General features: G+C 61.3%; 2 protein-coding genes across 7 annotated transcripts; one reads left to right on the top strand and one right to left on the bottom strand.

The window, feature by feature from the left end:
* The first annotated feature begins 550 nt into the window (after positions 1-550).
* Positions 551-10,474, top strand: Cbarp (CACN subunit beta associated regulatory protein). Of its 4 annotated transcripts, none has more exons than XM_021641884.2 (10): positions 551-574; positions 3,815-3,914; positions 4,020-4,159; positions 4,260-4,324; positions 4,709-4,853; positions 5,566-5,737; positions 5,891-6,019; positions 6,348-6,561; positions 7,829-8,009; positions 8,765-10,474. In XM_021641884.2, exons 2-10 carry the CDS (start codon positions 3,822-3,824, stop codon positions 9,723-9,725), a joined length of 2,100 nt encoding a protein of 699 aa, XP_021497559.1. In that variant the 5' UTR covers positions 551-574; positions 3,815-3,821; the 3' UTR covers positions 9,726-10,474. The 4 variants fall into 4 exon arrangements, with proteins under 4 accessions (XP_021497559.1, XP_021497558.1, XP_060227085.1 ...); XM_021641883.2 differs by lacking the exon at positions 551-574 and adding an exon at positions 1,972-2,242; XM_060371102.1 differs by lacking the exon at positions 551-574 and adding an exon at positions 3,222-3,339.
* A 77-nt stretch (positions 10,475-10,551) lies between these two features.
* Stk11 (serine/threonine kinase 11) lies at positions 10,552-26,968 on the bottom strand. 3 transcript variants are annotated; one of them, XM_021641886.2, is made up of 10 exons: positions 25,882-26,966; positions 16,193-16,276; positions 15,456-15,545; positions 14,869-15,001; positions 14,665-14,801; positions 14,278-14,405; positions 13,932-13,989; positions 12,873-13,072; positions 10,918-11,123; positions 10,552-10,789 (listed from the first exon to the last, which is right to left on the bottom strand). In XM_021641886.2, the coding sequence occupies exons 1-9, from the start codon at positions 26,169-26,171 to the stop codon at positions 10,930-10,932; spliced, it is 1,314 nt and encodes a 437-aa protein (XP_021497561.1). In that variant the 5' UTR covers positions 26,172-26,966; the 3' UTR covers positions 10,552-10,789; positions 10,918-10,929. The 3 variants fall into 3 exon arrangements, with proteins under 3 accessions (XP_021497561.1, XP_021497562.1, XP_021497563.1); XM_021641887.2 differs by having other exon boundaries at positions 10,552-10,786; XM_021641888.2 differs by lacking the exons at positions 10,552-10,789; positions 10,918-11,123 and adding an exon at positions 11,743-12,562 and having other exon boundaries at positions 25,882-26,968.
* Between the last annotated feature and the right edge of the window lie 245 nt (positions 26,969-27,213).

Genomic DNA, 27,213 nt, shown 5'->3' with positions numbered 1-27,213 from the left:
GCAACGGGGAGCGGTGGCGCGCGCTCGGGCGCCCGCAGAGGGCGCTCGGAGCCTGAAGACGTGCTCGCTCTTCTCCGCAGTCACCCCACCCCCCTCCCCGTCCCCGTGGGCCTCCGCCCCCGCGCGCCACTGACGCAAAGGCGCGTGCGCGGGCGGCCGAGGGGCCCCACTAACGTCAGCCGCGTCCGCGCAGCCTCGCTCTCGGCCATGACGTCACCGCCCTGCCCCCGTGATCACGCAGGTTCCAGCCTCCGCTCTGGTCTTGGTCCCCATCCCTCCCCCGTTCCCCCCACCTCCCCTCCCGCCACAGAAAATGCGGACTTAGATTTGGTGGGGTGAACAGTAGGGAGGCGCGACTTAGGGGCGCAGTGTTGGACCTTAGGTGGGCAGCCGGCAGCTAGAGGGTCGTGGTCACTCATGAACCGGAGTCTGGGTGATGCAAGTGTAATTTCTTTTTTTTCTTTAAATTCTCCAAAGCATAGACCCTGGGGCTCAGACTTGCGCAACAGCCAGCTGTCCCGGCTTCAGTCAAGCCCCGGGAGACACATCAACCTGGACATTCTCTGCCTGTTCAGTGAGTAACGAACACGCCCACCTCCGTACCCAGGTGTGTCCTGCACACGTCTTACACACACACACACACACACACACCAACCCAAGGACCCCGCATCTACTCAATGCTCCTCGAAGCAAGGACCCAAACCTAGGACGTGTCTGTCAGGTCCTGTCCGCGCAACATGGCCACTGTGCCTTAGCAGACAAGCCTTTAAGAGCCTAACCTAGGGTGGTGGAGAGAAGGCTCCGCCGTTAATGGAGCGCTCCATTCCCGGCACCCGTGTGGGGCAGCTCAAGGCCTGTAGCTCCAGCTTTAGAAGTGACACCCTCTTCCACACACATGCGGGGAGGATTTACAGTATTTTAAAAATCCAGGATTGGTGACATGGCCTGAGCTTGAGGCCAGCCTGGCCTTTCGGTCTATGTAGCGACTTGCCGGCCAGCCTCAGGTCCTGAGTGAGTCTCTGTGTCAATCCTCTTCACTGGGGGCGGGGGGGGGGGCTGTTGTCCTGGAGACCAGTATAAGCAGCCCACCTCCGTTCCAGCAGGTAGGGCCTGGAAACATAGGCTCCTAGAATGAAACGGACCTTGGGTTTGAACCCAAGCACCAACCGGAAGAAAAAAAAAAATCACTGCAAGGGAAAGGATTTGTCTGGTATGAATGACAGACCTACGGACCCGTATGGATGCAAGTTAAAATTTCAATATGCTCATTTAGTGGGCAAGGGGACAGCAAATCTTCGGCTGGCAAGGACAGCTTGTGGGAGTAGGCCATCTTCGTTTGGATGTTGTGCCCAGGGATGGAGCGTGGGTTATTGGGCTTAACCGCTGGCACCTGTACGTGCTGGGCCATCTCAGCACACTTTTGTTTGTTTGTGAGGGGGGTCGCATGCAGCTCAAGCTGACTGAGGATTCCGTGTAGCTGAGGGTGGTCTCGAACGCCTGATCCACACGGTTTCGAATGCAGTTGATCACCATCACAGCCACTTTTGGGTGCAAGTTCTGAGGAGGTGCGGGGCAGCAGTGGGAATCTGGCGGGCCCGTAAGGGGACCCCGCAGAAGAGCAGCACAGGAAAAACAGGCGAGTTGCGGGACGTGGGGTCCCTAGATCTCACAGCTTGTAGACCGGGGGTGGGGGTGGGGGGACCCGCAGGCTGGAACCGAACACCCGGAGTGGCAGGTGACAAGCTGGATAGCCCAGGGTCCCCAAGACCCAGGGTCCGGTGTTCCGCTGGGGGCGCCGCGCGCCCCGCCCGCGCTGGGTTCCGGGACGCTGCAGCACCAGGTAGGCTGAGTCGTGCGGGGGGGGCGGGGCCGCGCGGCCGCGCGGCCGCGGGAGGGAGCGCCGGGCGCTCAGGCTCCGCCCCCCGCCCCCGCCGGAAGGGAAGAGGAGGCGGTGGCCAGCGCGCAGCGAGCCAGACGCGGCGGCGAGAGCGGCGGGGGCGGCCGGCCTGCGGGACCGGGCGGCTACCGGGGACACCGAGCCAGGGGCCGGAGCGGGCGCACCGCCAACGCGATCACGTGCGCGCGGCCCCTCCTCTCGCGCGCGCCACCCCCGCGCGCCGCTGTCTCCATTCATAAATTCTCCGCCGGCTCCGCGGCCACCGAGCTCCAGAGCCAGCCGGGAGCGCCGTGCATCCGCCGCCCGCCCTCCCGCCGCCCATGGGCCGCACGCCCCGGCGCTGAGGTAGGCGCGGCGGGCCCTGGCGACGGGGCCGGGCGGGGACGGGCGGGCCGATGCGCGCGGCCAGGGGATGGCGACCAGCTCCGGGGCCCGCCCTGACCCACCAGTCCTGTCGCGCGCGGTTGCGCGTGGCCCCGGGGAGGGAGCGGAGCGTGGGAACGGCCTGAGCCGCCCTGCACCCCGCCCACCGTCCGCAGCCCGGAGAGGGAGCCCGCCCATGCCCTCCCTCGGCCTCAGTTTACCCTAGTGACAGGACTAGAGCAGTGTCGCTCTGGCCCCTGGATCCTCGTGACCCTGCGCTTTCCCTCACCGTATCCTTCTCGGGAGGCCTGGGGGGGGGCGCCCTGTGGGACCCCTATCTAGGCTCGCGGTCCCGCCTGCCCTCACGACCCCACCTTCCTCGCTTCGGGTGTCCAGCCATCTTCCTCCTCACCCCTCATTGCCATCCTTGCCATGCCCCACCCCCCCTCCAGCCTGAACTCGTTTTCCGACCCATATTATGCGCCCCTTGCCGCCCGCCGACACTGATGCCCGCCGGCCTCTGCCTCGGAGCGCTGAGGACACGTAGCCTTTCTAGGGACTCATCTGTTCACTCAGCCCCCGCCCCCCCACTATTGAGTCCGAAAAACACTGACGACGCCGGAGCCTGCAGGCTCCTCTTCCGTGGGAGCGGGTTTTGCGCGCTCACGCTCAGTGTGGGAACTAGGGGTGGCTGGCCAGAGCTGCCCCCGACACTCAGAACCTCGTCCTTCCCGGAGTGAGGCAGGTGCAGTCCTGAGTGTCGCCCCCGCCCCGCGGTGTGGCCCAGCCTCAGTTTCCTCACTACTGGTGAAGGCCTAGTGGAGCAGCCATCTTGGCCACGGCTCGGGGCGCCCCTGTGGGCGTCCTCCCCCGCGCCCCCTCCCGCCTCCTTCTGCCTGGCAACCCGCCCCCGGCGCGGCCCTGCGCACCGTCGCCATGGGAACCAGATTTTTCAGGCCAGGAACAGATGAGCGTCTTTTGTCCTTTCCACTCCCACCAGTGGGGGGGGCACGGGGACCTTTTCAGCTGGTGTCGTGACTGGGGGGGGTGTCACTGGTGCAGCCCCTCCCGCGCCTCAGGTGCGCAGTCTCCAGTTGCTTTTCTGTCTCATGAGACCCTGAGACATGAAGGACCCCAGGGCTGTCTCCTGAGTGTGCCTCGGAGGCTTCTGGTCCCCATCCCTCCGAGGGTACTTAACATTTCCTGGGCATGGCTGCGCTACCTTGCTGGGCCGGCCACACCGGCCAGCCAGGTGGCTGGGACGTGGGAGACCCACGCTTGCCACAGACACACACACACACACAGACAGCGCTGCGCACGCGCGATGCACCTTCTGTGGGTTAAAGATGGCGAAAGAGAGGTCCTGGGAAAAAAGCCCTGGCTCCAAGCGCCCTTGGGGGAGGGGATGCGGGGGGGGCCTCTGGCCCCACCTGTCCATGAGTCACCCTGGTGACGGCTGCTGTGCGCGGGGATGATGGGGGCTGGCTTGCAGGGGCTCCTGTGGGGAGGGCTGGGCAGAGCTGAACCTGAGCTGCCTCTCTGCCCTGCCCGCAGCCTCAGAATGCAGCCCACGGCCACCATGGCCACCGCGGCCGCCACCACCGCCACCGATGCCCTGACCACTTCGTGGGAAAATGCCACCATCCGTCCCACGGTGGGTGACTCCTGGAGGCTGGGGAGAGGGGTGGGATGGAAGCTCCTCCCCGCAGCAGAGCCCTTACACACGCAGTCCCTGTGCGCTCACCCCGCCCCCACCCAGGCGGAGCCTGACCCCATCTTGGACAACTACGTGCTGCTGGTGGTGGTGATGTCGCTGTTCGTCGGGGGCACGCTGGTGGTGCTGTCTGGCGTTCTTCTGCTCTGCAAACGCTGCTGGGAGGTGCACCAGCGCTTCAACAGGTGCATGCCCTCGGAGCCTCGCGGGAACGCGCCCGGGTGCCCGCAGAACCTCCCAGGTGGGCGTCCCCGACCCTGCTCACCCTTCGCCTGTCTTCCTCAGGGCCATGGACGAAGCGGAGAAGACCACCACCACCTACCTGGACAACGGCACCCACCCCATACAAGGTGAGGGGCCCGCGCGGCCTGGCCTGCAGCACCCCTCGCTGCGCTTGACTGTGCCTCCCGCCGCGCCCCGCCCCTCGGTCCCCTGCCCGCCCCCTCGGGCCGCCTGACGGTCTGTCTGTCTGTCTCCCCCACCAGACTGGGCGCAGTTCGAGTCCGACTCATCTCTGTTTCCTTAACGCCCAGGCGTAGGTGCGCACAGGCGCGTGCTGAGAGCGAGTGAGTGTGTGAGCGGATGAGCGAGTGCCCGCCGCCCCGCCCAGCCCGCCCCGTCCTGCCCTCACTCGGCCCCGCCCTCCTCCCGGCCCGCCCCCGCCCAGCGGCCTGCCTGGCGGCGAGACACGCGCGGCCCACCCCGGGCCCACCCTCTCTTGGCTCTCCTCACAGACCCCGACTGCAGGAGGGAAGACCCCGAGTGTCAGGACGCCGAGACGGGGCGCTTCCTAGCCACCAGTTCCACCGGCCGCCGGGTGTCCTTCAACGAGGCTGCCCTGTTTGAACAGAGCCGCAAGGCTCAGGACAAGGGCCGCCGGTGAGGGAAGTCAAGGGGTTGGTCACAGCTGCTTGGTGTGAAAACGGGGGCCCCGGCTTCCCACAGGGTGGTTAGTAGAGAGATCCAAACCGCAGGACGAGACAGGAGGGTTACCGGCCTTCTTTGAATGTTTATTTTCATTTACATGTGTTGGCGGGCAGGTAGGTACATGTGAGTGCAAGGGCCCACAGAGGCCAGAAGAGGGCGGCCGATTTCCCCAGAGCCAGAATTACAGGTGGCTCTGAGGGGCCCGGAATGGGTGCTGGGAATGCCCCAGCCATCGCTCCAGTCTGGATTTCTACAAATCTGAGGCCTGCATAGGCAGTACGAGGCCAGCCAAGGGTGCATGTTAAGACCTGCCTTTAGAAAGAACACCAGCAGGCCTGGAGTCCCAGCGCATGACCAGCAGAGGCTGGAAAGGTCAAGGCAAAAACATCTACAAACAAAAAAATGGAACAACAATAATAACCCACAAACAAAAAAGGGGGGGGGACGTTGAGTGTGACAGGGGCAGAGGTAGGTGGATAGTCTGAGTTCAAGGCCAAGCTGGTCTACATTGAGAGAGACCCTGTCCTAAAGAAATAAACAAAACCCTGTCATGCCAACGCTTAATAGGTGGAAACATGAGAATTCAAAGTTCAAAGTCATTCTTGTTAAAGTAGATGCTATGCTAGGGACTGCCGTGGGCTGACTGTTGGGGTCCCTGACATAGGTACACCCTGACAGAGGGGGACTTCCATCACCTCAAGAATGCCCGCCTCACTCACCTCCACCTACCGCCCCTCAAAATCGCTACTATCCATGAGTGTGATTCGGGCGAGGCCAGCGCAGCGGCCACGCCCCACCCAGCTACCACCCCCAAGGACAGCTTGGCTATTTTCCAGGTGAGGGTCCCGGTTGCTGCTAGCCCCCGTCCTCGGCAAGGTGGTGGCGGGTACGCTGAGGAGGGCCCCGGCTGCCTAGGGTGAGACGGTGGGTTCACCCCTCATCTTTTTGCGCTGTTACTCCACCCCCCTCCCCGTCTCTCCGCTTCGCAGCCCCCTGGGAAGGCTCTCGCTGGCCGCTCAGTCGGTCCCAGCTCTGCCCTGCCAGGTGATCCCTACAACTCTGTGGACTTCTCAGAGATCAGCCCCTCGGCCTCCAGCGACTCCGGGGAGGCCGCCTCGGTGAGGGTCTTCTCTGGTTTCCCCTCGGCATCCCTTCTCGAGGCCACCTTCTCCCTCACAACCACTCCAATCCCAGAGCACGGCACCCTAGGATTCCCTTAAGAGCCAGGCTGGTGGGAAGGGTGAGGAGCCAAGAGAAGAGAGCTTCCGGTCACAGTCCGTCCTTCCCCCACCAAAGACGAGATTCAGGACGGCAGAGCTGGCCTGAAAGAGAAGGCTGCTAGAAGGGGCTGCAGGCTTGCTCAGCAGGGACCCAGGGGTCGGGCCGGGGCCGGCTGGGAGGGGACTCCACCCCTGACGGTCATCCTGCTGCCTCCCCCCCCCCCAGTTAGATGCAGGCACATGCGGTCCCAAGGCCGCCGGGCCCGGGCCTGAGACGGAGGCTGGGGAGATGGGCCCGGGCTCTTCGGGGGCCGGCACTGTGCTGCAGTTCTTTACGAGGCTTCGCCGCCATGCCAGCCTGGATGGGGCCAGCCCCTACTTCAAGGTCAAGAAGTGGAAGCTGGAGCCTAGCCAGAGGGCATCCAGTTTGGACACGAGAGGTAAGGCACCCCAGAGTGGCCGTGACTTCCGGGGGCCGTCTCCCTGGAGGCCTTGCGGATGGCCCGGAATGCCCAGGGCCTGAACGTGTCCGTCTCTAGGAAGGCTGTCAGCTACCAGTGCCCTGTGTCTCCTAGGCAGGGTGCCCCAGGCTTGTGTGCACGGGCGTCTGTCAGCATGCCAGTCCCCAGCCTCCCTGGGCCACACCCAGTCCCTTGGCCTGTACAGTTCTGATCATTAGAACAAGTCTCAGCGGTAGAGGACCTCTCCGGCACGCAGGAGGGCCTGGCTTTCCTGCCCCGTGTGGAGGTGTATATCCCAGTACTTGGGAGGGCAGAGGCAGGAGGACAGGAACTCAGTCGGCTGCAGCTGTGTAGCGGGTTTGAGGCTAGCCTTGGCTACATGAGAACGCTTCTCCGAAAAGAGAAAGCAGAGGGAGTGGTGGACTAATTTTAGGATCCGTGGATGCCTTCTTGTTATTTTGAGAAGCTGTCTCCCTGTGTGGCCCGGGGAAGGCCTTAAGCTCCCAGTAACTCTCTTGAGTCCGGGGGACGAGCCATACCCAGCTAACCCCCACTTTTGATAAGGCTCTGGACAGTAACAGTTTGGGCTTCAGTGGCGACAGTGTCCCATCCCGACGGCTGCCCGTGGTTGTGCCAAGAAAGCTGTTTACGAAAACAGGTGGCAGCCTGTCGGCCCCAGGGTACAGCGTGGCTGAGCTGTAGGGAGGACACCCTGGCCTTGCTTAGGTGACAGTGGGAGAGTGCCGGGGAGGATCCCGGTGGCAGAGGGCTCGAGGCCGCCAGTGCTCTGTGGGGGGTGCTTCTGTGGGATTGGAGGTGCTGCTGACTGCCCAGGTGAGAGCCTGGCTTCCCAGGTGGTGCGGATTGGCCGCAGGCTACTGTGGCCGCCCAGAACCTGTTTGCTGGGCGTCTCCCGCCCACCCTCCTACCTGGAGGCCTGCCCATTGGCTGTTCTGTTTGGGGAAGATCCTGGCTACTGGCCAGGCGCCGGGGTGGGGGCGGGGCAGCTCCCCCAAGCTTCCCAGGCCAGGGTGCAGCCTACAGGCAGCACCTTCCTCTCCCGTGCAGGGCCGCGCCAACCCCAGCCTCCCTGCCTCCTGCTTCAGCAAGCGCTGGGCCGCGCTGGCCAATGGGCGTCCTTTCTCACGGCCACTCCTGTCCAGCCAGGGCTCTCTGGACTGCCTTCCCCCGCGGTCTTTCAGTCCACGCCTAATCTCTGCTCCCGATCGACTCTGCCCCACTACAGGCTCTCCTAAGCGGCACCATTTTCAGCGGCAGCGGGCAGCCAGTGAGAGCATGGAGCAGGAAGGCGATGTCCCCCACGCGGACTTCATTCAGTACATCGCCAGCGCAGGCGACTCGGTGGCTTTCCCACCCCCCCGCCCCTTTCTGGCCAGCCCCACCAGCCCGCCCCCCACTCTCGGCAGGTATTTTTCAGTAGATAGAGGTGCTAAGGGTGGGCCCCTGGGCCCCTGCCCTGCCCCGTCCCCCGTAGGTGGCCCGGGGACTGCCCTCCTGGCCCTGTGGACACGAACTCGAGTCACCTTGGCCACTTCATGGGGGCCACCTCTCCAGCGCAGACCGGAGAAGGAGGAGGGAAGCAGGGAGAGCCTGGGTAAGGGTAGGTGGGCAGTTGTTGGCCCCAGGGTCTCCAAGCTGGGACACCCACCTGAGCAGAGCAGCGGGCCTGGGCCTACCCTGGCCCTGCCGGTTTGCGGCAGGCTCCGAGGCCTGAAGGGCTCCTCGGTGGTCCCAGCGACCCTTCTGCCCGCCTGCACTCCTGAAGTCTGCCCGACCCCTCCCAAGAGCCTTGGTAACTGCTTCTCTCAGAAGTAACCTCCCTCCCCTACCCAAAAGCAAAACTCCCCAATGCTAAAGCCGCTGGGATACAGGCCTTGCAGACTTGGGGGTGCCCCTTGGTCTCAGTGATTCACACGTGGCCGTCCCAGCCCGTGACCAGCGGGGTGAAGTAACCTAGTCTAGGACGAGGGGCCAATTTGGAGTCTAGCTCAGGCCATTCCCTCGAGTCTCCTTGCGCACACATCAAGAGAATGTACCTAGGAGTGGCCCGGGCTCCACGGGAGTCCCTCAGTGTCCATAGTCCCTAATGCACCAACAGTGGCCTGGCCGGCAGGGCGGGGCGCTCCCTGCAGGCTCTGACCACGTGGGCCTGGCCTTGCAGGCTAGAGGCAGCTGAGGCGGCGGGAGGAGCAAGCCCCGAGACTCCTCCGGAGCATGGCATCTGTTTGGGGCCCGAGCATGCGCAGCAGCAGGACCCGCAGCAAGAACAGGACGCCGAGCATGCGCAGTGCAGCTACCGTGACCTGTGGAGCCTTCGTGCTTCGCTAGAGCTCCACGCGGCCACTGCGTCGGACCACAGCAGCAGCGGCAATGACCGCGACTCAGTGCGCAGCGGGGACAGCTCAGGCTCGGGCTCTGGGGGTGGCGGCGCAGCACCCGCCTTCCCGCCTCCTCCCGAGTCTCCGCCCGCCTTGCGGCCTAAGGACGGCGAGGCCCGCCGCCTGCTGCAGATGGACAGTGGGTACGCGAGCATCGAGGGCCGCGGCGCGGGCGACGAAGCCGCTGAACTTCCTGTTGCGGCCCGCAGCCCTCCCCGCAGCCCGCGAGCCTGGCCACGCAGGCCGCGCCGCGACTACAGCATCGACGAGAAGACGGATGCTCTCTTCCACGAGTTCCTGCGCCACGACCCGCATTTCGACGACGCACCCCGCCACCGCGCGCGTGCGCACCCTCACACCCACGCGCGGAAGCAGTGGCAACAGAGGGGGCGGCAGCACAGCGACCCCGGCGGGGCTCGCGTGGTCACGCCCCCGGGGGCCGCGCGCCCCACGCGCGCACCCCTGCGCCGCGGTGACAGCGTCGACTGTCCCCCGGAAGGCGGCCGCGCGCTGCCCGCGGCCGGCGATGACCCTTCTATCCCCGTCATCGAGGAGGAGCCTGGCGGCGGCGGCGGTCCAGGCCCTGCGCCCTGTGTGGAGCCCGCCGGGGCCCTGCTGGACAAGCTGGCGGCCAGCCTCGACGAGAGACTCCTTGCCCCCCGCCTTGCCGAGCCAGTCGCTTCGTCCCCGGTGCTGGTGGTCGCTGCTGCCGCCCCCACGTCCCCCGACCACAGCCCGGTCTAAGCTCTGTGACTCGACCCGCCTCTCGGCAGCTCCTCCAGCCGCACTTGGGGCAGCCACGGGAATGGTGGCGACAGCAGGAGAGACCTGGGGTTGCCGTGTACGGGCGCGCGGCCCAAATCCCAAGTGCGCACGCGCAGTGCCCCCTCGGGCACTTAGCAGGGCGCAGTGGCCTCCCGAGGCACGAGGCTCCAGGACCCAGGCTCAGCTGCAGGGAGAATGAAGAGGTCGGACTTTTGGTCCGCGTACGGTGGACAGCAGCACCCAGCTCTGGCCACAGAGGTGGGTGAGGGCAGGCTCTGAGGCGCATGCGCAGCCTCCCTCCAGGATCAGCTGAACGTCCACTCCTGAGCACGTGCTGGCAGTGCCACTGCTGCCTAAGCATGCGTGAACCTCCTGGACGGGAGGGGACCACGGGGCACTGAGGACCAGAAAGGAGCTCCCTGCCCCAGACCCTGAACCCACTTACCTCGCCGTGGTGTGCGCTCGCTCGCAGCTGTGCCCTCCCTCAGCAATAACCGCCCGCCCGCTCTCCGCATGTGCTCAGGCCCCGCCCCGTCCTGCTCCTCCCCGAGAGCCTCGGGCTCTGCACACACGGACAGAACAGCCCAGGTGGCAGCTTCAAGTTTCCCAAGCTTTATTTATTGCCAAAAGATAGGGCGGCCTCGCCGCGAGTGCCCGCCCCCTCCCTGCCCTGCGCCCTCCGTGGGTAGTTGTGTTGTCTGGTTGATCATAAATGTCTCTGCATATTCGCTCGCTCTGCGTTTTCTCTGCAGGCCACCCTGTGCCCCGCCTGCTCCACCTTTCCAATCACCCTCACAGCCACAGCTCAAATCCACCTGTTTTATTTTAAAAAAAAAAAACAAAAACAAAAACAAAAAAACCAAACCAAAGACAGCGAGGCTCGCGGGGCGGCATGCGGGCGAAGCCGGCCAGTGGTCTCGACATAAAGTGCTTCTGGGGCGGTGGGTCCGCCCTCGGCTCCAAAGTCCGGAAGGGTCCGGATGGGCAGGCCCGGAACCACAGCCTTGCCGGGGCCTCTGCCCAGAGTTCCTGGCGACACACTGCTGGTGGAACGACAGTCGCTCAGCACCGGGATCCGGTACTGGCCACCTCAGAGTGGGAAGCCCTTTGTAAACCTGCGATCTCAGACCCCACCCCACCCACCCCTGCGACCGCCGTGCCCCGTGCCTACCTGTGGCCGCAGTCACTGCTGCTTGCAGGCCGAGAGCCGGCGGATCTTGTTGCTGGAGCACACCTTACGCGCAGGGTTGGTGGTGCCTGGTCGGCCCTCCGGCTTCCCCTTGCTGCTGAGCTGGGGCTCCGTGCCATTCACACACACGGCCTTGGGCAGGCTGCGGCTCTGTCCATTCTGACCCACTTCCTCTTCCAGGACCTGTCCTGCGGGAAGATGGCAAGCACGGCTTGAGCCAAAGGGCAGGCAGCCCAAAGTCCCGGGGCCCCGCAAGCCCCAACTGCGCCAGGGGCTGGCCAGGCTTCTGTTCTCTCGCCACCGAGGCCACCCCTCGGCAGCTCCAAAGGCCTGTCCAGCCAGGCCCAGTGCCTTCCATAGTGGGATGCCCTGGCCCTCCCTGCAGCACACCCATGCTCACCTGCCTGTCTAGCCTTGGCAGCCCAGCACCAGCTCACAGAGCTCTCCAAGGGAGCCACCAGGCTCCAGGCCCACAGTACAGGCCCAAGGAGATGAAGCCCTCAGCCTGGGGACTACTGACTAGCTGTGCTGAGCACAGGGAGGGACCATCCAGCCGGGGGCTACAGGCCTAGCTTGCCTGGGCGGCCTGCCTTCACGGTGGGTAGGAGGTCACCTCTCCTGAAGCTCCTCAGGCTCAAGTGGGCAGTATCTCTAGCTTGAGATGTGGCTGCGGGAACTCAACAGAGGCCCCACTGCCTGTGCTCTTGGATCCAGAGTTCCTCTCCCACAATGTCTCTGACGTGGCCCAGACTGGCAGCACCCCCACCCCACCCCACCCCCGGCCCTCATTCTGGATGAAGCTGGGCAAGAGGTTGGGCAGACCCGGCAGCAGGAAATCCCTCCCCATCTCCACACAAGGCACTGGGTACAAAGCTGCCTGCACTGTCGCTGCAGGCGGAACCACAATCTTGCTCTGTACGTCACTATCCCAGGTGACACAGGGGACCCATGGCCACCCAGACACAAGGCAGTGTCCCTTGCCTTCCTTCAAACCTCAGCAGCCCCAAGGGTGTCCCCTGCGGTCAGCAGCCTTCTAAGCGCTCCTCCTCCCCAGTTGAGGGGCCCACATGAAGAGGGCCTTGCAGGCACCAGCTCTCAGCTCGGAGCCCAGCCTATGGCCACAGCCTCGGAAAGGCTCCAGGTGGACATCAGGTATACACATGTCCTGTGGGTCCCACCTGGCACCCAGCAGGTATTCCAGATTCTGAGGCACTGCTCTCAGAATCCTCAATTGCTACAGGGACACGAGGAGCCCAGGGTCCTCACCCTCCTTCACACAGCTGTTTGACAGGCCAGGAGTGGCCTACCAGTGGGACTGGCCTGAGGGGCACAGGGACAAAGGCCCCGAGAGCGCTGGCCAGTGGTCACCTTGGTGCTGAGGGCCTGGCCTGCTCTCTGGTACCCTGCTGGGCAGCCTGCCGGGACAGCGGTGGGGAGGGGCAGTCGCGGCAAGCATCCACCTGCAGACACAGTGGCAAAGCTTTATGGCAGGCATGGGGCGGCAGCTACACTAAGGCCCTGAGCCCCTCCTCAGGCTCCTCTCCAGGGGGGCCTGCGCCCTGGCTCTTCCACATGCGTGTGTCGCATGCGTCCTCGCTAAGCCCTGACTCGGACGCCTCCTCGGCACCTGGGGAAGAAGGCGACAGAAGGTCAGGCGTGGCCAGGGCGGAGGGCCACCGGACCCTCCCTCAGGTGGCTGTCTCAGAGCACCTGCCCACTGCCCTCCAGGTCCCATCCTCCTGCTAGACGTGGCCAGGGAGGCCTAAAGAAGCTGTAGACGGGGCCCAGGGAGCCCCAGCTAGCCCAGAGTGAAATGCCATAGCCACAGGATGGCTATGACAGGCCTGGCGGCTCATGCCGGCTGGAGCCTGGGAAAGGGCAAGTCCCAGACTGCACAAAGGCAGGAGCTCCTGGGCAAGCCACGTCAGCCAGCTCACCAGGCACTGTGAAGTCCTGGGTATAGATGATGCCGTCCTCCATGTCAAACAAGTCCGCCTCCTCCTCCTCCTCTTCTGCTCGGCCATGAAGGTCCTCCAGGTAGGGAACCACGGTCATACTGCGCCAGCGGTCCTTCGTGTCTGGGCTCGGGGGGATAGGCACCAGCGCCTCAGCCAGCGGGTGTTTCTTCCTGAACCAGCTGCAAAAGCCCATGTGCAGCAGAGGCATCAGGCACTGTGCCACCCCTGCGCGGACCCACCACCGCCCACACCCCATGGCTGCCCATGCAGAGGGCAAGGCCTCAGTGCTCAGGCTGCAGGCCCCGGGTCTCGGCACGTACACCGACACTCCCCCCCACCCACCGACAGCAGCTGTAGCACCTTAGACTAGGGTGGGCAAATAGGGCCCTGCACCTGTAGTCCCAGCCTTGAACAGGGACGGGCTGAAAGGCCTTGCTGGGGAACAGCCAGCTGAGCCAGTGCCAGGCCAGCAAGAAGTGACAACAGGACTGGGGACAAATGGCAGGGGCAGAGAACCCCTAGAGCCAGTGTTAGGAGCAGCTGCTAGATCAAGGCTCTACTGCCACCCAGAAAGCTCCAGCCCTCAAGCCGCGAGAAGACACCATGCCCCATGCTCCCCGCTGGCTCCCTGGCTGCACTCCCATGTCCAGATGGCCAGGTTCCACTGGGCCAGTGACCAGGTGGGGTCCAGACTGACACTTCCCTTAAGGCCTGACAGGGCCTGCTGTGGCCCTTCCTCACCAGCTCCTGCCACACCCTTCCCTCAGTGGGAGGATCCACCTCAAAGCCCATCCCTGAAGACCCAACTTCTCAGGCACACAGCTGCCTGCACTCCTGACAGGAAGGGAGAGGTAGAAGAACCTCTAACCCTGGTCTACACTGGGCACCCCTTTCACATCCCAAGCTCACATACAGCTTTCCCAGGATAGCATCAGACACCAGACACATTCTTTCTCCTGTGGCCGTCCAGCAGCTGAGGCCATGCTCGCACATGCCTTCAACGGACCCCGGCAGGCAGAGCCAGGCAGCCGTGCTCACCTGTGCTGCCTAATCTGTCGGATGGAGAACCTCTTGGCTGGCTCGTACTCCAACATCCCTGTATGACAGAGGGTCAATGGAACAGCTGCCTGCCTGCCTGTGCCACACCCCACCCCATCATCCACCCCACTGCCTTCCTAGGTCCCGAAGAGACACACCGGGCATGGCACCGGAGATCTCCCATGCTGGCTGGCAGCTAACAGAGCGGCTGTCCTGTCCGTCAAGTCAGGCCACTGACCCTGCCCCAAGCCACCTCTGCCCCGCCAGGGGCTGACTCAGAACCCCTCCACAGACCAGGGGCTCTCCCCTGGCTGCCCTGGCCTTCGGGAGACCCAGAGATGCCCACCTCGGAGTAGGTCAGAGAGTGGCGGGCCGCAGTCACAAGGGATGGTGAAGTCCCCTCTCCCGATGTTCTCAAACAGCTTGTAGATATTGTCCCCCTCGAATGGGTACAGGCCCGTGGTGATGTTGTAGCTTCACATGGGAGGACAGTGTCAGTGCTGGCCACACCTGAGCCCGGCCAGGTGCCCCAAACCCAGAGAGTGTAACTCTTAAGTGGTACATGTGCAGCCACAGAAGCTACATGTGGCAACGCCCCGTGGGTAGTGAGTGGAGGGGAACTTCACCCACAGACCTGGGCTGTCCACACCGCTCACCACATCCCGTGGCTCACGAGGCCTAAGAACGCTCGAGAAAATCTGCAGTCCTGCCTCTGCACACACAAGACACTTACAGTGTGACCCCAGCCGACCAGATGTCCACCTTGAAACCTGAGAAGGTGTCCAGTCCGTTGGCGATCTCTGGTGGCTGGAAGGCTGGGGAGCCCTGGCTTGTCCGGCAGGTGTCATCCACAGCGAAAGGGTGCAGGGCCTGCAGGGCAGCGAGAGTCAGGGGCGCTCAGGAGAAGCGGCCCGGGAGCCCTGCACAGGGTGCCTACCTCGGCAACACCCAGGTCGGAGATCTTGAGCGTGCCGTTGGTGGTGAGCAGCAGGTTGCCCGGCTTGATGTCCTTGTGAACAATGCCCTGGCTGTGTAGGTACTCCAGGCCGTCAATCAGCTGGCGGAAGTACCTGAATGGGTGGGACTGGCTCAGGACCCACAGGGCCTCAGCCCACACCATGGTGTCTACACAGTCTGACAAAGCCTGGCCCACAAAAGGACAGGAATCTGGGTCTCAGGCACACAGGCCTGACAGTCAGAAAACCAGGCTCACTGGGAGTCTCGCAGAGCAACTACAGCCATTGCCGTGCAGGCCCAGGGAGCCAGGTTTCCCCTCGGCTTCACCCCCGCCCCCTTTGGTCTGTGATAACCAGGGGGCTGTGACTGCTGGACTGGAGGGTTAGTCAGGCCTGAGAGCCACTGTGGCTCAGCAAGGAAGTGGACCCACAGGGCCTAACAGGATGGCAACCCCAAGCACACTGGGTGGGGAACTGGGTGCCCAGAAACACTTGGCTTTTCCTGACAATGGCCGTCATGAGCCACAGAAGGTGCTACCTGCCTCTCCTGCACCTAGCAGCCACTTACCCATGGGCTTGGCACACAGGGAAGCGCTTCTCCGGCACACTGTCCAGCATCTCCTGCATGCCACACACGCAATACTCCATCACCATATACGTAGGGCGCTAAGGAAAGCAGCACACAGCAGGCCCTGGGAGCCGTGCTCCCAGCAACAGTAGTCTGGACTACCCTGAAAGTGAGGGCAACTGAGGCAGTGAAGACACTGCTGAGGATGCAGGGCCCTCCTGGGCCAGTTGACTGCCACTGCCCTGATCTCTGGCCATCCTCTGTGCTCCCTACCAGTGCTCCCAGGGCCCCACAGGGCCGCCACACTGCCTTGAACCACATGGAGCAAGCATGATGACACAGGAGGACCAGAAATGAGTTGGTCTACTCATCACACCAGCAAGGAATTGGGTGCCTGGGCGCCAGGCCTGCAGCCAGGCACAGGGCACTCAGTTCTGCGAGTACGCCGAGGATGCCCAGATCCAGAGGACAGCATGCAAACTACCTCTGCAAAGGGGCAGCACGGAAACCATTTGAACCAAAGCCCTGGCGATAAATGAAGGCCCCCGGAGACCTGTGAGGCCGGGCCAGCCACAATGGTCAGACCAAGCTGGCATAAGATGGGCGCTCCGTGCCTTGCTCACCCAGCCTGCTGAGTTGCCAGGCACCACAGAATGCAGCTGAGCCAGAGGCTTGCCCAGGGCTTCCACTCCCTACCACACATGGGCCGCCCTCACCCGCTCCACCCCACAGGATATATCTTCTGCTTCTCCTCATTGTACAGCACGTCCACAAGCTGGATCACATTCCGGTGCCGCAGCCGCCGCAGCAGCTGGATCTCCCTGCAACAGAGGACACTGCTCAGCCCACCTGCCTGCTGCGAATGGCCCACATGCGGCCTCCACAGAGCTGCCCACCTGGGAACACACAGGACACAGGGAAGGGGTGGGGCACGACGCCTACTTGCCTGTGACACCCGGGGCTCAGTCCCAGGGAGTGGACGGTCACCTGTGCTGTGGTGGCTTCAGGCCACAGCGGGGGGTAGGGATGGGGCCTGGGGCCATCCCTCCAGGGAGGGACCATCGGGACACTAAGAGTGTTTTATGAAAGAAAAGCTCCTTGTAAGGCACAGGTCCAACATCTAATGTGCCTGCAGCTAGGCCATGATACGGCCACAGGAGCTTCTCCCAAGCACTGTCCCACCTCACGACCTTGGGTGTCCACCAGCTGGGCTGAAGGTCAGCCCAGAAACTGGCAGCATCAGCAATGACCACTGGTGAGAGCCACTGTCCAACAGGTTGATGGGCCGCTGGCCAGTCCAGGAGGATTCCCTTAGCTCACTCAGGTCAGCACCTTTCAGATCCACAGAAGGTGTCCAGCCGCCAAAGGGCAGAGGGCAGGCAGGCAGGTTCACTCTGACAGATACCATAACATGCCCCAGCCACATAACGAAGTGTCACACATGTCTGAGCTGGAACAAGGCTCTGGCACTTGTTATAGCCTAGAGGGCCCAGTGAAGAGACCCAGACAGTGTGGGTCTCCATGACAGCTAATGGCCAGAACAAGTGACTCCAAAGCAGAGGTACGGCTGGAGTGGACAGCTCACAAGGCTTCCTTTATGGTGACTGAATGCTGTGGCACCAGACAGTGGTGACAGCCACAATATGCACATCCTTCAAGAGGCTGGCATACTGTAATGGGGGAGGCCAGCGTGGCACTGCTCTCTAGTTTGGTTTGCACCCTCATGAACAAGCTCAGCTGGGTGGGCGTGGCCTTCCTGGCCTGCCTTCACCATCTCAGGCCCCACAGCTTCCAGAAGTCTCCCTGCACACAGCCCACTGGGCATCTGTCAGATGCTCTGGGCTGTCTCCCTCCTGGCCTCCTCACAGAGCTGGTGTGCAGGGGCTGTGTGCAGCTGAGAGAAAGAGGTGCTCTGCTCTGAGCGCTGCCCAAGTTCAACACTGCCCACCCAGTCTAAGCACGCAGGGCCTAGAGCAGCCAGCCTTCCTCAATGTGGTAGGTACAAGAGGCCCTGGAGCTCAGCCCCTAGTTCTCCTTCTGTCCCCAGGGACCACAAACACAAAAGGAAAACTGCACATGCTAGATGCCCCAGCAGATGTGAGCCACCACGGGCACCAGAGGGGCACTGGCACCAGGAAGCCACAGCATCTGGTCATGGGGTTCCTGGAAAGCCACCTCAAAGATTCCTGGACCAGTGCTAAAACTGAACCCTTGACCCTAAGAGTCCCCATTTCCACACTGAGTTCCAGGCAGTTACCACAGCTTTAGAACCAAGGCTCCCATCCTGATGTCCCCACATGTCAGGTTAGGGCTTCAAGCCCACTAGGAGGGTGGGTGCTGATGCCATACCCAGCACACCAGTGGACAGCACTGTGACAGAGGCCACTATTCATTGTACAGATGCCAATGAGGGCAGAGGGGGCACTTGAGCGAAGTCAGCTGATAGCTATGCTCTACAGAGCCCCTCCCCCCCAAGTCTCCTGGGTATTGCATATAACAGAAGGAAGGGCCAGGCAGAGGCCCCAGGCATGAGGCTGTAGGCTCCCGGAATAGGACAGCCGCCCCCACCTCACTCTCAGGCTTAGGGAGCACCCTGCAACCAAGACCAGACCACACCAACCGAGACATCAGCACACACATCAGTGCAATGTGGCTCCATGCCACCTTCCCGGGTAATAAGCATCAACTGACCTGTTGAGGTCCAGGGCCACACTGCCCACCCTTTGGTTAGAACTTTACTTCCTAGGTGCCGCACACAGACCGAGGCTGCTGCTCTGCAGATGCCCCCACGTTCCCCACACCTAGAGCTTCCCACACACCCTCCCCACAAAGACCGCAGCCACTGCTCTTATGATAGGCAGTGCTCTCCAACACCCGTCTGGACCAAGTGGCTCACCTCTGTCCACCAGACACCCTCTGGCCTCTCCTTGGACCCTATTTACCAGCAGTCCCAACTCAGGCTATCACACACATGCTCAGTGCGCAGCGCCCAGCTGGCCTCCTGGAGCACCCACTCCCACCTAACAGACACACCTGCCGGTGGCTCTGAGCCAGCGCCTTGCTCTCTTCAGGGCCTGTGTAAGCAGCACTGCACCCCTCCCTTCTGGAGTCTTGAGCGTGCTCCTACCCTTAGGGTTACACACAGCAGCAAGCCGGGGATCACGTAGCCTCAACAACGTCCCTGGACACAGCCAACCACCCTCAGGGAGCCCCAGCACTGAGAACCTGACCTCTAAGGTCCATCAACTAAACCCCTGGGCTCAGTGTCATCTGTGGGGGGGGGGTGCTTACAGGCCCTTGGATCCCAGCACTCTTCCTGTGACTTCCCAGCAGTCAATGAAGACCATGAGAGCAGGGCAAGACCCCAAATGCCCACCTTCCCGCCAGCTCCTGACACGGCACTTGCCCTGTAGCCTATACCATCTGCCCTACTCAAACTGACGGGACTGCTCGAGTAAGGCCGCCCCAGGCCATCAGCTGCACATAGGCGTCATGCCCCTGGGCAGTGTGACTGCAGGTCTGTCTCAGCTATGCAGGAGGGTAAGGTGGGAGGACCAAGGGTATAGGGCCAGGGGCTGGACATGGTTCAAGCAGTGGCTGTGAGCTCCTGTGCTGGAACTAGCTTCACTTCCCAGCACCCACCCAGTAGCTCACAATCCTATGGAACTCTAGCTCCAGGGGATCTGATGCCCTCTTCTGAGACTCACAGGCTAATGCACACATGTAGTACACATACATAGAGCCAGATACACTAACACACGCTGTTTTAAATTTTAAAGAGGGGAAAGAGAGTTCAAGGTCGGCCCCAACTATGGAGACATCACAGAGTGTGGAGGAGAGAGCCCTGCTTCCAGTCACCCTGGGGTCTCTGCACTCGTGGATCTCAGACTGTGGGATGCAGTGGCCAGAGAGCACCCTCTGGACTCTACCGCTTTACCCACAGCAGGGAGCACGCATCACAGTGTGTCTAACAGGCCCTGCAAGGGCAGGCAGAGCTGGACTCGGGCAGGACACGCACCTTGGAGAGCCCTGGGCTCATCTGCAGCACCACAAAACACATACTCAAAAACCTAGAGTCAAACATGGTGGCGCATGCCTGTAATCCCAGCACTCAGAAGACAGAAGCAGGCAGATCTCTGAGTTCCAGGCTAGCTTGGTCTACACACTGACTTCCAGGACAGCTAGGAGATAGGACTATGTTGAGAGATCATGTCAAAAAAAAAAAAAAAGGATAAAATGTGGTGGGCTGACACCCAGCCCTGAGCACAGTAGTTGAGTGAGACATTCTTCCTGCAGAAAAGATCTTTAAGACAGAAGGTAAACAACATGGCTGAGGGTAAGGGGTGGCCCACCCCAGCACTCGGGGGCCAAGGAACAGAGGCAGGTGGATCTCTGAGTTCTAGGCCAGCCTGGGCTATAGAGCCAGCTCCAGGACAGCCAGGGCCACACAGAGAAACCCTGTCTCCAAAAAACAAAAAAGCAGCAGGGCTTGGTGTTGCATGCCTTTGACCCCAGTGCTCAGGGAGGCAGAGGTAGGCAGAGCTGTAAGTTCAAGGTCAGCCTGGTCTACAAAGTGAGTCTAGGACAGCCAAAACTACCCAGAGAAACCCTGTCTCAAAAAAACCAACCAACCAACCAACCAAACAAACAAACAAACAAAAACCCCTGAAGGTAAACACCACAAAACAACATTAGGAAGGCCAGGAAATGGACCAGATGTATTAGGCCCCTCCCTCCTACAGTAAGAGATAAAGGTTGCTCAGAGTCATTCTCAGGAGCCAAGCTGCAAAGAGGACTCTGAGACCAGCCAACCTGAAAAACACAAAACCCAGCTGAGCCGCCTGGAAGAGGGTCAGAGCAGCCATGTCACTTGGGAAGGACACCCTCCAGCCTGTGCGGCCAGGCATGCAGGCTGTGCAGTGTGCTCAGGGGCCCAGCTGTGGGCTGCGGGAGCCGTCACCCATGCTGGCTTCAGCCAAGCAGCTGTCTCAGTCATTTCTGCTCTCGTAAGTGACTCCCCCAAACTCACTGGTCCACCACACTGGACCTCCCTGCTTTGGTCTGCTGTGGGCTCCCTGTGTGGGTGAGTAGACAGGGTGTGTGTCTCCCCGGGAGAAGTCTTGTCACACAGCAGATGGTGTGGTGGTTGATGGTGATCATCAACTCTAGATGCACCTAGGAGCCAAGCCACTGGCCAAGTTCCCAGATTAGGGCTGGCAAGGAGAAGACTCTCCCATGCATGGGCTGAGGGGAAGTCTGCCTCCTGACTGCAGATATAAAGTGACGTGAGCAGCTGCCTCGCAGTTCTGATACCAAGCCTCCCTAAAGGGAAGAACTAGACCTGCACACCCCTCTTTCAAGTGGCCTCTGTCAAGCGCTAGGTGGCAGCAAAGAGACAAAGCCAGGATAACAGTATTCTGATGACTGGGCATTCTGGTACACAGCTGCAACCCAACACTCAGGAGGCTGAAGCAGGAGGGGCATGAGTTTGAGGCTAACCTGGGCTACATTGATAACAGAACAGTTTCAAACAAAACAAACAAGTAGGGCTGGAGTTAAGAGTTCTTCCAGGTGACCCAGGTTCAAGTCCCAGGACCCATACATGGCTCACAACCATTCACAACTCCAGTTCCAAGGGATCTGATGCCCTCTTGTGGTTCCCCCAGGAACTGTGTACATTTTTTAAAACAACACGCAGACAAAACACTCATCTACATAAAGTGTTTGTTAAAACAAAACTTCCTGCTTGTATGCAGCAAACTGGTCAAATGCTGAAGACCCTGACCAAGCCCCCAGCACCCCACTCCCACCCACAGGAAAGTACTTGGGGGCAGGAAGGGCCTGTGAGCCGAGGCAGGTTCAGGCACAGGAAGGGCCCCACCCTCCTGGCCTCAGGGCTCTGTGCCACCCTCCCCATGTAGTGTTTTTTGTAACCAAGAAAAGCAGAAGAGGAAAAGGAAGCCGCTGCACACATGCCTATAGTCTAGAGTGAGGCAGAGGCAGGTCTAGGTCAGCCTGGGCTACAAAGACAGCCCCCGTTCAGAAAGAACAGAACGCTCGTGCTGAAGGAAGCAGGAAGCCGGCTCAGCACAGCAGGGCATAGGCGAGGGAGGAAGCTCCTTCCGCTAGGTTCCACCCAAGCTCCTCTCGGGCAGCCCAGGCAAGGCCCAGGCAGGATGCATACACTTGCTCTCTGGCCAACTACCCAGAGCTGAGACCACAAACCTGCTGGAGCTGAGAAATGACAGGCCCTCAGCCACAGGCATCCCTGCACCCTAGACGGACCAGTAAGCCTAGGAGAGAGGACAGCAAGCCAACTCGGTTCTCAAGGCAGCAGAGCTCAGCGATGGGCACCCACCTCACCGTGTGCAGGCTGGCACTGAAAAGGAAAGGCTGACAACCTTGACACGGTCCCGAACGCTGGGCTGGGATTCTGCCTTCGGGCAGACGGGGAGCTCCACCTGCCACAGTCCAGTGTGCAGACTGCAGTACTGGCTCTGGGGACCAACATGGTTCCCTCACTGGAAGCATCAATTCCTTGCCAAGATAAGTAGCTAACAGTGGACCGAGGAGACAGTGCGTCTTGGCAAGCAAGCACGAACACCTGAGTTTAATCCCCCGACACCCATAAACACCTGACTGTGGTGGTGTACACCTGTGAGCCCCAGGACTCACTGGCTCCCGGCCTAGTCACCTAGTCTTGTCACAAGCCCCAGGTCTCAGTCATCTGAAGACGGTGGACTGCACTGTCAGGTGACACCTGAGGCCGACCTCTGCCTTCCACATGTACACACGGGTACGCATGAACACAACAAAATAACCCGGTGGTCACGGCGTAGATGGGGGCGCACTGGGCAGCCTCACAGCACAGTCCCTCAGGCAGGCAGCAGGAGCAGTTTGTCAAGGCTGGATGTCCTGTGAGCTGAAGGCTGAAAGCCGACAAAGTCCAGGGCTCTGCTTCCCGCCTCGCTAACATCCCAACTATGTGTACTGCACATCCCAGAGCCCGCCAGTCGCCATTGGTGTGGACTCCAGTTGTCCCTGGAGAGCTGCCAGCACCTCCCATGGCCCAAGCAATTGGGACAGGTGCAGATCCCGGACAGCGTGGCGACACCCAACAGCTGAGCACACTGTCCCCCCCATCTCTAAGTGGCCAGTGGCCATCCAGCACAAGCCACTCTGCCTGAGCAGGTGCTCCCTGTCTTCAAGGAGAGATGGTGGCCAGGCACTTTGCAAAGGGCACGTAGCTCAGCTAAGCATGGTCCACACTGCCAGGACCCAGCTTTTGGCAGAAGAGCCTTCAGCCCTAACTGCCAGCCTGGAGGGCAAAGGGAACTAAGAAGAGGGTCAGGGGGAGGGCCAGCAGGAGTCCTTGCTTTAGTGGACCGGGAGAACATAGGCACAGGAGCCCTACAGCCACAGCTGACCATCCAAGACCCGCAACTGGCAAAGAGCAACCAGATGGGGCGGGGTTGGGGTGCCTGGCCTCACCACACATATGCAGAGACCCAGAGCTCAAGATTAAACATATGACAAGACAGTGCCTCAGAGAAGCAAAATAAATGCCTTACATGGTGGTGCCCAGCCCTCACCCCCGCTGCTCAGGAGATGAAAGGTCACCTTAAATTCACACCAGATTGGAACCCAGCCTGGGCTACACGGGATGTCTAAAACACTCAAACGGGGATACAGAGAGATGCTGGCCGAGTAAGAAGGCTTTTGGCTCTTGCAGAGGACCTGGCTTCAGCTCCCACTACCATGTTAGTCAGCCACCAAGTCCAGCTCCGGGGAATGCTGGCCACCTCGGCCTAACACACTGCCCCCCCACACACATACACACATGCATGAAAGCAATCTAAACAGCTAGCGGGGGGTGTTCAACTGTCACCCCAACAGAAGCAGGTGGATCTCTGAAGCTGAAGCCAGCCTGGTATACAGAGTAAGTTTCAGGACAGCTGCACAGAGAGACTTTGTCTAGGAGGAAGGGGACAGGAGAGAAAGAAATTAAAAAACAAACACATCAACAACAAAATCCAAAAGCTCCAAGAAAACAAAACAAAAACAAGATTGAACACACAGAAGCGTTCTCCCAAGCGTCGAGCGCCTCAGTAGAGGGCTCTCACCAGGTCTGAGGCCTGTACAAAACACACACTAGACTGGAAGTCATGTCCTTGCCACATTCTGGGGGGGCTTGTCCAACTTGTTCCTGCAAGCAGGTCTCAGAAGTATACCTATGTACAAGCAACAGGCAGCAAGGCCCATGCAAAAAGGGGGTTCACATTGGGCCATACCCCATATCCACATGAAGCCCCACCAGCAAGGCAGAGGGGCCCTTCAGAGCTGTAGAGCCAGCAGGTCACCAGCAACTCCCTCATCTCTCCCCTCAGTAGGCATTAAGATCTTGCTACTTGTCACAGTTGGGCAACAGGAGCAAGGGCACAGGTCCCTAAAGCCTTCCCAGGACTGGAGGTGCCACACTGTGCCATGCCTTGGCACCCTCCCACAGCATGGTACTAGAAGGAGAATGCTTTGTGTGCAGACTGAAGGACAGGACCCCAGAGGCTTGTCTGGAAGGCTCCGGACACTTCACCATGAGAGAGACAACTTGAGTGCAGTTTATTAAGCTCCTGCAGACAAAGGGGCCTTTCTGCCTGAGCCAGCTGTCAGCCAAGCTGTCCCTTCAAGGCTGTGGCTCTGTGTGTGTGGATCCTCCAAGCAGGTGCCTACAGCCTTGGGATGTCCACTGCACAAACCCTTCAGGCAGTGTGTCCACACCAGCACTCCAGCATAGACACCTGGCCGTGGATCGTGCCGTGTGAGGATCTCAGCGCAGAGCAAACTGCCAGGCAGTCTGCAGCTCTGGCCTGTTTCTCCTCCTGACTCCTCCATAGTCAGAACAAACTTGTTGGAGCTGGGGCTGCTTTCACGGTGTGACTCCTGAGTCCTTCACCATTGTGCCATCTTGCCAACCCCAGTTTTCCTTATGAGACCAGGTCTTACTCTGCATCCCTGGCTGGTCTAGACCCGGAAGCAATCCTCTTGCCCTGTTCTTTAAGCACTGTGATGACAAGTGTGTGCCTACTTGCCCAGATCAACTCCTGTCTTGAGGAACAGCCCAGGCTCTTTACGGCACCCTAGCTGGTGGCCTCTAGTGGACTGTGGCCAACATCCCTCTAAGCTCACTCACGACACCTATCACCCCCATGCTTCTCCACTAACTCAGGCAGGGACATTGCAGGCTCTAGAAAACAACGTCTCTCACCTGAACCAGCCTGTCTCTGCAAGCCACACCCTGACCTGCAATAGCAGGCACAGTCCTCCGAAAGCCTGAAGTAGCAGATGAGGGCTACAAGTTCAGAGACAGCTGTGGAGGCTTCAGCCACAGGCAGACACTGAACCCTGGAGTGCTGATGACCCAAGCCAGGGTCCAGGCCTGGGCAGCCAGTCACTGGGCTCCCACAGGCCATTAACCCGAAGCCAAAGGAGGCCACTCACATGGAAGACCAATAGACCCACCCAGAAATGAGCAGCCTATGGCACCTCCACTTTAAGACAGTGATTTGGAACCAGGTTCTCACAGATCAGGCCTCTGAGTCCACTTTCAGCTGCTCCCAGGAGGAACACCTGCTGCTGGGTCCCCAGGTCGCCCAGTGCCAGACTCCTGCACCAAAGGCCAAGCAGGTCCTAGCCTAGGACACCAGCCTGTCCTGCTCCACCCGAGTCCACACACCTGTGCCCAGTTATCTACCCACCTTTCTGTGGGTACCACTCAGAGCAGAGCCCAGCTGGCAGAAACAAGGAGCTCCCAGTCTTTCCTGGGACAGGCTCACAGGCAAGGTCACAGCCAGGCAGAGCGTCCCCGCCATTGCTGGCCCCACAGATAAGGACCCTTCTAGGAAGCCGGGGTGAAGTTTCCCAAGTTCCAGCAACCTGGCAGGCGATAAAGCGTCCCCACGGCTCGCGACGCCAACTACGCAGGACACCCGCAGGGATCCAGGCGAGCACTGGCTGGCCACTTTCCCCCCACCCCCCCAAGTCTCTGTTCACCATTATTTTTGGCCCCACTGGTTCCCTCTGACTGTGTAAACAAACTAGCCACCCGCCTGGCAACGCCCGCCAAGGAAGCCAGGCGCGCCTCGAGCCAGGACCGGGCCAAGAGAGGAGGCACACAGTCACAGCCACACTCTCTCCTCCTAGGACACCCCTGAGGACAGTCCTGCCGGATGCCCCAGCACGCTGACCCCATGGAGTGACGCTCGGGGATTGACGGAGTAGATGGATAGTGGGAGTGAGGAGAGAGGAAAAGGAGGTAGGAAAGAAATGAGAAGGAGAAGAAGGTTGGAAGGGAGGAAAGAGCCAGGAAGTACAGGAGGAAGGGCCTCCCAAGGAGCTCAGCCCGCGTCAGCCCCAGGCCCTTGGCACCTACTTCTTGACGTTGGCCTCGCCATTGGGGATCCTGCGCAGCTTTTTCTTCTTGAGGATCTTGACCGCCCTGCGGCACAAGGTCTCGGAGTCCAGCACCTCCTTCACCTTGCCGTACGAGCCCTCCCCGAGCAGGTCCCCCATCAGGTACTTGCCGATGAGCTTGGCGCGCTTGCGGCGCGGCTGGTAGATCACCTCGGTGGAGTCGATGCGGTGGATGAAGGTGTCCATGCCCACCGACATCAGCTCGCCCTCGGGGAACAGGCCCAGCGGCTGGGGATCTGCCACGTCCATTCTGGCCCAGTCCTTGTCCTCGTCCCCTTTGGGGGCGCCAATTCTTTTCAAGTTCGAAACCCTCCCTCCCGCTTCTTCCAAATGTTCAAAAAGAAAAAAAGAAAAAAAAAAAGGGAACGATTCCGCAACCCTCCCGGTCCCCTAACCGGGTCCACGTCCCCTTCGTGGGAGCCAATTCTTCACTTTTGATTTCCCCCCCTTTCTTGGAGATGTTCAAGGAGGGAAAGTAACGAAAATAAGAATGAGAAAAAGCAACGAGCCCCCCCAACCCTCGCGTCCCCCCAATTCGGGTCCCCGGGGACGCTGCTTCCGACGGAGGCGACGGTCCGCCGTCGCGGCGCGCGGGCCGCTAGGTCATGGTCGCCACCAGGGCCCCGCGCTCAGGGGCCCAGGCGGCCGCGCCGAGGCCGGTCCGCGCCGTCCATGTCCGGCCCGCGCCGACGCCGCGCGCGGCCCCTTAGTTCCGAGACTTCCCCGGGCGCGGACTCCACCCGGACGCGGGACACCGGGACACCGAAGTCGGGGCAGGGAATCTTCCGGAGACCCACAGAAGAAAAATCACCCCGGGCGGCGCGTCCCCCTCGCCGCCTAGCCGCCGCACGACAGGCAGGAGGCCGGAGCGGCGAGGGGGGAATCGAACTCCGGGCAGAAAGATGCTGCCCGCGAGCGAAAACTCCACGCCGGCGCCGCCCTCGGCGGCTCGCGCCTCACTCGCGGACGCCGTGAGCCGCCTCCCCTTTCCTGGACCGACACGCCGCCGCCATCTTGTTTACCGCCCTGCGCCGTGCCGTCGTCGCACGCCTCAACGGCGGACACGCCCCCTCGCGGAGCTGACGTGCGCGGCAGTTGGCTGTAGCTTCAAGCCCCGCCCCCCTGCCCCGCCTCAATCCCGAACGCGGATTGGGCTGTTTGGATATGGGTGGGCGCCCGAGCTGACATTGGACAGACCAGGTTCCGCCCGAGGAGGCGGGGTCTACGTTCTCATTGGTTGACTCGAACGCCCGTCAATGGGAGTTGGCGTGAGCGAGCGACTGTAAAGGAG

Source organism: Meriones unguiculatus, chromosome 17, assembly GCF_030254825.1.
Source record: "Meriones unguiculatus strain TT.TT164.6M chromosome 17, Bangor_MerUng_6.1, whole genome shotgun sequence".
NCBI classification, from domain to species: Eukaryota; Metazoa; Chordata; class Mammalia; order Rodentia; family Muridae; genus Meriones; species Meriones unguiculatus.
Note: the sequence above shows the minus strand (reverse complement) of the source record. Positions and strands in the feature narration are given on the sequence as shown.

Coding starts and splice junctions, on each gene's coding strand:
- Cbarp (XM_021641884.2), top strand. CDS start 3,822: ATGCAGCCCACGGCCACCATGGCCACCGCGGCCGCCACCACCGCCACC. Junction 6,562..7,828: donor ATCCAGTTTGGACACGAGAG/GTAAGGCACCCC, acceptor GCCCCACTACAG/GCTCTCCTAAGCGGCACCAT. Junction 8,010..8,764: donor CCGCCCCCCACTCTCGGCAG/GTATTTTTCAGT, acceptor CTGGCCTTGCAG/GCTAGAGGCAGCTGAGGCGG.
- Stk11 (XM_021641886.2), bottom strand. CDS start 26,171: ATGGACGTGGCAGATCCCCAGCCGCTGGGCCTGTTCCCCGAGGGCGAG. Junction 14,802..14,868: donor CCGACCTGGGTGTTGCCGAG/GTAGGCACCCTG, acceptor GCTGCCCTGCAG/GCCCTGCACCCTTTCGCTGT. Junction 11,124..12,872: donor CCAGGACTTCACAGTGCCTG/GTGAGCTGGCTG, acceptor ATCTTCCCGCAG/GACAGGTCCTGGAAGAGGAA.